The sequence below is a fragment of the Zophobas morio genome, unplaced genomic scaffold (assembly GCF_036711695.1).
Source record: "Zophobas morio isolate AGI-343-1 ecotype UQ-CSIRO unplaced genomic scaffold, CSIRO_AGI_Zmor_V1 ptg000008l, whole genome shotgun sequence".
Taxonomy (NCBI): domain Eukaryota; kingdom Metazoa; phylum Arthropoda; class Insecta; order Coleoptera; family Tenebrionidae; genus Zophobas; species Zophobas morio.
Window position 1 is genome coordinate 6,179,555 of NW_026972113.1, and position 9,059 is coordinate 6,188,613.

General features: G+C 34.5%; 1 protein-coding gene across 2 annotated transcripts; it reads left to right on the forward strand.

The window, feature by feature from the left end:
• The first annotated feature begins 1,031 nt into the window (after window positions 1-1,031).
• Window positions 1,032-8,722, forward strand: LOC135125160 (transmembrane protein 181). 2 transcript variants are annotated; one of them, XM_064050534.1, is made up of 12 exons: window positions 1,032-1,169; window positions 1,223-1,395; window positions 1,442-1,545; window positions 1,599-1,766; window positions 1,813-1,915; window positions 7,096-7,249; window positions 7,340-7,420; window positions 7,582-7,681; window positions 7,726-8,003; window positions 8,051-8,153; window positions 8,208-8,432; window positions 8,480-8,722. In XM_064050534.1, the coding sequence occupies exons 2-12, from the start codon at window positions 1,238-1,240 to the stop codon at window positions 8,608-8,610; spliced, it is 1,605 nt and encodes a 534-aa protein (XP_063906604.1). In that variant the 5' UTR covers window positions 1,032-1,169; window positions 1,223-1,237; the 3' UTR covers window positions 8,611-8,722. The 2 variants fall into 2 exon arrangements, with proteins under 2 accessions (XP_063906604.1, XP_063906605.1); XM_064050535.1 differs by having other exon boundaries at window positions 1,032-1,163.
• Window positions 8,723-9,059: the final 337 nt, after the last annotated feature.

Sequence of the window (9,059 nt, forward strand, 5' to 3'; positions counted from 1 at the left end):
TTCTCAATTTTTCGATTAACTAATTTTTGTATTTTCCCATTTCTCTATTTCTCGATTTTTCAATTCTTTCTTCAATTGTGATTTTTCAATTTTGCGATTTCTGAATTTTTCAATGTTTCAGTTTTGGATTTTTTCACTTTTCCGATTCTTCAATTTTCTTTCCATTTTTCAGTTTTTCAAGATTTCAGTTTTGAATTCTTTCACTTTTTCGATTTTTCAATTTTCCTTCCATTTTTCAGTTTTTCAGTATTTCAGTTCTGGGATTTTGCAATGTTTCGGTTCTTCAATCTTTCCATTTTTTGATGTTTCGATTTCTCGGTTTTTCAATTTTTCGATAGGTATTTTAATTTTTCAATTTTTAAGTTCTAGATTTTCCGTTAATTTTTTTGGTTTCCTTGATGTTTTGATTTGTCGATTATTCCATTTTTCTAGTCCTCGGTTTAGATTTTTTGGTTTTCCAATTCTTCGATTTTTAAATTGTTTAATTTTTAGATTTTTCAATTTTTCGGTTTACCGATTTTTTTTCATTTAAAATGTTTCAATTTTTCAATTACTAACTTTTCGATTTTTCAATTTTGGTCTAATGTGATTTCTTAATTTTTTGATTTTTTGACTCCTCTACTGTTGATGTTTTGATTTCTCGATGTTTCAGTTTTTGAACATTCCGATGTTTCGATTTTTCGACTTTTTGGCTTTTCGAGTGTTCAATTTGTTGATTTTTGAATTTTAGATTTTTGTTTTTTTGATTTTTTTGGTGTTTCGATTTCCCAATTCTTCAATTTTTCGATATTTTAATTTCTCAATTTTTGGATTTTTTAAATTTTACATCGCGTATAGCCCATTGTTATTACATAATTTAATTCGAAAATGGAAAAAAATGTCATCTATGTATATGTACATCCAACTACATTTTCGGAAAAATTTCGTTTTTTTTTGTAAATCTTTTTGCTGCTCCCAGGACACTTACTACCAATTGACCTCTTTCCGACTCTGATCCCTTACCGCGTTCGCACTTAGCGCAGATCAATAGCTTCGCCATGCGACCATACCTATTTCAGTATTAAACAATTACTTGTTGGTACAATGGTTTCCCTATCAGTTTAATTATTTGAGTTGGATTAGTCTTTGGTACTCGAAACGGTTTATTTTAGATTTAAACATAGGTAGACGTAAGTGCCACCCTCTCCCGCCTCCACTCCACTAAATTTTGTTTACCTTGTAGTAAGTAGTTACAAAAATGGCAAAGCTAGACGGAGTCGGCTTAGGATATTCCTATCACCTCCCCTCGGGAGGATGGATGCTAAGGATGAGAAACGTCTTGTCGCAGTTTAGTGATCTTTTTAGCGAGTTTGATAAATATATAGCACCGGCGTACCACCACGACAGGTGCGAAAGGTGAGTATTTTTGAGGATTTCTTCGAGGTTCTAGGGTCTGTTTTAGGTCGGTTTATATGAGACTGTACTCCATGCATAAAAGGGAGTTTGTTGTAGTTTTCATAGCGTTTTTTGCGTGTTTTGGGTTAGGGTTGTTCATAGGAGTGGCAGGTGGGTTCTCACACCTTCTATTTAATTCTTAAATAATCGTCTCGGGGATCCAGGTCCTCCAATAACTACCACTACAGAAGTGGATGGGAAATCGTTGTTGACCAAAGACAACCACACGAATGCTGTGGCAACAGGTCCTTTTATTATGAAAACGCCGCCCTTGACGACGTACTCCCAGCAGCTTTGGGTTATCGCTAAACTATCCACCCAAAACACAGACGGTAAAAAAAAGACATTTTTGAACGTGTCTATATTTGCTTTTTCTAGACGAATCTTTTGATAAGAGTTTTTTGGTGGCGGTTACTATAGAAGGGCTTGACCAACAACACAAGCCCGTGAGTATTCTGGACAGTCACAATACGCGAAATAGGTAAGAAATTTGAAATTTCTCGAAAGCGCAGTTCTTTAGTTTAAAAAGGTCATGAATGCGTTGAACAGGCAGTATTTTTCCTGAAAATAAAAATTAATGAGATGACGGTGCATACTCGACTTTGCCTTAATTGTTGCCAACTCAGCTGGAAAATGTACACAAAATTATTTATTTTGGCGAGTATTTTTCACATTAATCCATCCCGAAATATCAACAGTTCTTATTTATGGACGTCTCCTTTTAAACATTTCGTGCATTTTTTTTAATCTTGGTATTCTCATAAATATTTTGCTAAATGAAGGAAACATCAATTGTCCGTCGCTACCTTATATTTTTAAATTTTTAAAAACGTTTTAAAGCATTTTTTATTATGTTCTCTTTTCGCAGTTTTTTTTAACTTAAAATGGCTTGAAACAGATTTATCGATTTGTTTTGATTTTAAAGGTCGATTTATAAACTTGCCGCTGACGTTGCCGTTGACGTTAGCTTTTCAACCAATCAAATTGCGGTAGTGTACTGTGCTGCCAACTTTCCTATGTATTTCCTTATACACATTTTCCATTTTAAATATGTTTTAAGTCCTTGTTGTGAAAAGATGACTACATAATTATATTAACAAAAAGAGGCAAAATATAAGCCCCGCCCACCCGCCCTATCGCAATTGTGATGATTTTTTTTTATTTGTGGTGATTCAAGGGGGCGGAGCTAAACTGCAAATACTTGTTTTTTACATGAAATTAGAAACATGTTTTTGCGTATCGTGTTGTTCAAAGAATACTACATATGTACATTTATTAAGAAAAAAAGACAAAATATATTTTTTCTTAATACATATAATATTTTTTGAATAACACGACACCCAAAAACACGTCTTACATGGTAATTTCTTGTAGAGAAATAATACGGATTTTGCAAATAAATTTCGCTCCTTTGGTTCTCGACGATTAAAAAAAATATCACAATAGCAATAGGGCGGGTGGGCGGGGCTTATATTGTGCCTTTCGTTTTAAACATACATAGCCATCTTTTCATAACAAATTTTCCATTTTAAATATATTTTAAGTTTCATGTTGAGAAAAGAAGTCTACACATATTAAAACAAAAAGCCAAAATCTAAGCCCCACCCACCCGCCCTATCTCAATTGTGATGATTTTTTTTATTCGCCGTGAACCAAAGGGGCGGAGCTTAACTGCAAGATACTTATTTCTTTAGAACAAAAAAAATGTTTTTGAGTATCGTGTTCAAAGAATACTATGTATATTATGAAAAAAGGCAAAATATAGACCCCGCCCACCCACCCCATCTCCATTGTGATGATTTTTTTTATTCTTAGAACCTCAAAACACGTTTAAAATGGTAAATTTTTGTAAGAAAATATGGATTTTGCAATTAAATTCCGCTCCTTTGGCCCTCGACGATTAAGAAAAAATCATCGCAATTGAGATAGGGTGGGTGGGCGGGGCTTATATTTTGCCTTTTTTTTTTTCTTAATATACATAGCCATCTTTTCACAACAAAAAACTTGGAACATTATTAAAATGGTACATTTTTGTAAAGAAATATGGATTTTGCAGTTATGTGGCGGAGCCTAATTGCAAAATCGATATTTCTTTATACAAATTTTCCATTTTAAATATATTTTAAGTTTCATGTTGTGAAAAGAAGTCTACACATATTAAAACAAAAAGCCAAAATGTATGCCCCACCCACCCGCCCTATCTCAATTGTGATGATTTTTTTTATTCGCCGTGAACCAAAGGGGCGGAGCTTAACTGCAAGATACTTATTTCTTTAGAACAAAAAAAATGTTTTTGAGTATCGTGTTCAAAGAATACTATGTATATTATGAAAAAAGGCAAAATATAAACTCCACCCACCCACCCCATCTCCATTGTGATGATTTTTTTTATTCTTAGAACCTTAAAACACGTTTAAAATGGTAAATTTTTGTAGGAAAATATGGATTTTGCAATTAAATTCCGCTCCTTTGGCTCTCGACGATTAAGAAAAAATCATCACAATTGAGATAGGGTGGGTGGGCGGGGCTTATATTTTGCCTTGTTTTCTTAAAATGTATAGTCATCTTTTCACAACAAAAAACTTGGAACATTATTAAAGTGGGACATTTTTGTAAAGAAATATGGATTTTGCAGTTATGGGGCGGAGCCTAATTGCAAAACCGATATTTCTTTATACAAATTTTCCATTTTAAATATATTTGAAGTTTCAAGTTCTGAAAAGAAGTCTACACATATTAAAACAAAAAGCCAAAATGTAAGCCCCACCCACCCGCCCTATCTCAATTGTGATGATTTTTTTTATTCGCCGTGAACCAAAGGGGCGGAGCTAACTGCAAGATACTTATTTCTTTAGAACAAAAAAAATGTTTTTGAGTATCGTGTTCAAAGAATACTATGTATATTATGAAAAAAGGCAAAATATAGACCCCGCCCACCCACCCCATCTCCATTGTGATGATTTTTTTTATTCTTAGAACCTCAAAACACGTTTAAAATGGTAAATTTTTGTAAGAAAATATGGATTTTGCAATTAAATTCCGCTCCTTTGGCCCTCGACGATTAAGAAAAAATCATCACAATTGAGATAGGGTGGGTGGGCGGGGCTTATATTTTGCCTTGTTTTCTTAAAATGTATAGTCATCTTTTCACAACAAGAAACTTGGATCGTATTATTGAGTAAGAATCTGAAAAAATCTGAAAGAATCTGAAAGGATCTGAAAGGATCTAAAAGAACCTGAAAGAATCTGAAAGAATCTGAAAGAAACTGAAGGGATCTGAAACAATCTGAAGGGATCTGAAGAGAAATTGGAAGGATGGGAAGAAATCTGAAAGAATCTCAAACAATCTGAAAGTTTCTGGAAGAATCTAAAAAAATCTGAAGGGATTTGATAGAAACTGGAAAAATCTGATGAAAACTGAAAGAAAATGAAAGAACTTGAAATAATCATAAAAAATCTGAAAGAATCTCAAGGAATCCGAAGGAACATGTAAGAATCTAAAAGAATGTGCAAAAACCTGAAGGAATCTGACAGAATGTGAGTGAATCTGAGAGAATTCAAGAGAATCTGAGAGAATTTGAGAGAGTCTACAAGAATCTGAAAGATCTTCAGGAATCTGTAAAAATTTGAAAAAATCTGAAAGAATCCGAAATAATTTGAAAAAGTTCGGAAGAATCCGATAGAATCCAAAAGAAACCGAAAGGATCCGAAAGAATCCGAAAGAACGCGAGAGTCTGATAGAATTCGAAAGAGTTCGAAAGATTCTCAAAGATTCTGAAAGAATCTGAAAGAATCTGAAAGAATCTGAAAGAATCTGAAAGAATCTGAAAGAATCTGAAAGAATCTGAAAGAATCTGAAAGAATCTGAAAGAATTTGAAAGAATCTGATAGAATCTGAAAGAATCTGACAGAATCTAAGAATATCTAAAAGAATCTGACAGAAACTGATGGGATCTGGAAGAATCTGGAGGGGTCTGAAAAAATCTGAAAGGATCTGAAAAGAAATTGGACGAATCTGAAAGAAAGCGAAAAAATCTGAAAGTATGTCAAACAATCTGAAAGAATCTGAAAAGAATTTTTAAGGATCTGAAAGAATTCTGAAGAGTGTTAACGAATCTGATGAAAACAATATAAAAGAATCCAAAAAAATCCGAAACAATTCGAAGGAATCTGAAAGAGTCTAAAACAATCTGAAAGAGGCTGGAAGAATCGAAGAAAAACTGAAGGGATCTGAAAGAAACTGGAAAAATCTGATGGAATCTGAAGAAAACTGAAGGAAACTGAGAGAATTCAGGCGAACCTGAGTGAATTTGAGAGAGTTTTAGAAGGATCTGAAAGATCTGTAGAAATGTGTAAGAATTGAAAGAATCTGAAAAAATCCGAAATAATTTGAAAAAATCCGAAAGAATCGAAAAGAATCCGACAGAATGCGAGATGGTCGACAGAATTCGCAAGATCTTCAAATAATCTAAAAGAATCAGAAAGAATCTCTAAGAATCTAACAGAATCTGAAACAATCTGAAAGAATCTGAAAAACATAAAGAATATCTGAAAGAAACTGAAGAGATCTGAAAGAATCTTAAGAGAAATTGAAAGGATGCGAAGAAATATGAAAGAATCTCAAACAACCTGAAAGGATCTGAAAGTTTCTGGAAGAATCTAAAAAATCTGTAGGGATTTGATAGAAACTGGAAAAATCTGATGAAAACTGAAAGAACTTAGAGTAAGTTTCAAGTTGTGAAAAGAAGTCTACACATATTAAAACAAAAAGGCAAAATGTATGCCCAACCCACCCGCCCTATCTCAATTGTGATGATTTTTTTTATTCGCCGTGAACCAAGGGACGGAGCGAAACTGAGAAATACTTATTTCTTTACAAGAAAAAGAAAAAATTTTTGAGTATCGTGTTCAAAGAATACTATGTATATTATGAAAAAAGGCAAAATATAAACTTCGCCCACCCACCCCATCTCCATTGTGATGATTTTGTTATTCTGAGAACCTTAAAACACGTTTAAAATGGTAAATTTTTGCAATAAAATATGGATTTTGCAATTAGGCTCCGCCCCTGGATCTGACAACGAATGAAAACTTCCTCACAATTCGGATTCGAGATTGGGGCGGGTATGGGTGGGGCTTAGACTACACGATAAGCTCCATTCTTTTGACTCACGACGAATTAAAAAAAATCATCACAATTGAAATCGGGTGGGTGGGCGGGGTTTACATTTTACCTTTTTTTCTTAATATGTGTTGATTTATTTTGAAACTTAAAACATGTCTAAAATGGTAAATTTTTGTAGTAATCAACTTAAATTCTCCTCACTTTTCTACAACCCCTTTAGATACGGCTAAAATTCAACATCAAAGTTACTATCAAAGGCAACGGAGTTTATAAATGACATGACGTGTATATTTGGTTGCATAATCTAATTTTAAAATGATAATGATAAAATATAAATTAAAATATTGTGGCTTAATTCATAATTTTAGTTCTCTGTTTTGAGGAGACAGATTCATTCAAATCAAACAAATTTCTGCGTTGTACATTCTTTGGCTGTATAAACCTAAACGCTCGAAGTTAAGCATGCTATTATTACTGAGAGATCATTTTTTCCCATTGGTTGTCTGCTTTAATTTAAAATTGTGCTTGAACTACAGGACCCGACACCTCATGTGCGAGAACCAAAATTGTGATGAATTCATCGTAATGCATCTGGGTTATTTAGACTACACCCACTACATCGTTACTGTGAATTTTTATGGACTGGAAGCCTTCCACAGACGATATAACATCAACCAGCTGACGTTCTTCGTACGTATATTAACCATTAAACTTAACCCAGCATGTGTTAAACCGAGATCTTAATTTACTACTCCATTGTGATTATTTTTTTATTTACAGTTTAAGACGTACAATCCGGCCTTCACCCAAATCGAAATCGGCTTCAGGTTCATATTTTTGTCAGCAACCTTCCTCGTAACGGTAATAAATCTCGTTCAAGCACCCATCGTTCAAAAAAAAAAATTGTCCAAAGCGCTTATTTTACAAAGTTGGTAATTTAGGAGATTTATTAAAATCACACTATTCGACGGTCGTTGAACGCCAAACAGGGCCGTATTTGTTCTAACGTGTTTACTCCGTAGTGCTGGTTCGCCTACTGCCTTCGCAAGTACGCCATCTACGACTGGTCCATCGAACAAAAGTGGATGTCCCTCTTGTTGCCACTACTGTTAGGTTATAACAGTAAGTACTGCCAACTTGTAAACTTGTCCAACACACAATGACAGATCCCATGTTCCCGATGATGTTCTTGGTGAACTCGTGGATCCCGGGGATGATCGACGCGATCGCACAAGCGACCTTCCTCTGCGCTTTGCTGCTGTTTTGGCTGTGCATCTACCACGGACTGAGACAGAACGAACGACGAATACTAACCTTCTACTTCCCGAAAGTCTTCATAGTCGCCATGTTGTGGTTCCCGGCGATTATTTTGGCCACGTGGCAGAAGTATAGTGAACTACAAGACCCGACATATAACCACTCCGCCGACACGGCGAATTTTTATGTACTTTGTTTTGTTTGTACGACTAAAAGTAACGTTGACCGTTTCAGACACTGAAGGCGTTTTTCTTCATTTTTGGGGTTGTATATCTTGTATATTTGATACTTTTGATACTGAGAGCCTATACTGAATTGAGGTCTATGCCATTTTTTGGTATGAAGTTCCAAAGTTGTGTTATTATTATTATTATTATTATTGGTGTTGTAGGACTGCGGCTGAAGTTTCTCACTTTATTGATGATCGTAGTGATTGTAATCACGTGCGTTATTACGGTGCTACGTTTCGGCGTCGGGGTGCTTGAGGATGACTTCGTAGCGAGGTTATCGACGCACTATAATAGTTCTGCCCAGTTCATGTCTTTTTATGGGCTGCTCAATTTTTACATTTATACGATGGCATATGTATATTCTCCCATTAGCAAAGCTGTTCATGGTAAGATTAGTACCACAGTCTAACTGGGTTTCATTTTTTCTTTTCAGAGTTTGATATTACGAAAGATAATCCTGCTTTTTCGATGATAAATGATTCTGATGAGGATGTCATCTATGGGTCAGACGAAGAAAGCAGAAGGCCTCTGAACAGATCTAGAAACGATGATGATAGTGATTAAGTAATATTAGTTTTTTGTTTGGGCAGCCTTTTTTTGTATTTATTGTTGACTTTTGGTGTATTTCTATATTTTTACTGTTTGATGTGTCTACTTTAGATATTTAATAAAAATAAGTGTTAAAGTTTATTTATTTTGCGCACGGTGGTAGAAGTAAGGTGTGGAAACAAACCGCTCCAATTTGTTGAATAAAACACGCATCCCAGTAGGCTTATTTACTACGAAATAGTATGCAGCACAGTATGTCCATCTATGTATTAACATTTCAACTTGTCAGTGTATTTATGAATGAATTAAGTGACAGATTCGTTGGAGGGAAAATAAATCACAGCACAACGGTTTGTGGTTGGTCCTTGGTGTGAATCGTGTGATTGGTGGATGATTCGACATTTGTGATTGGGTAATAAATGACATTGGCATAAATGTCAAAGATTTAATGCAGTTTTCTATTA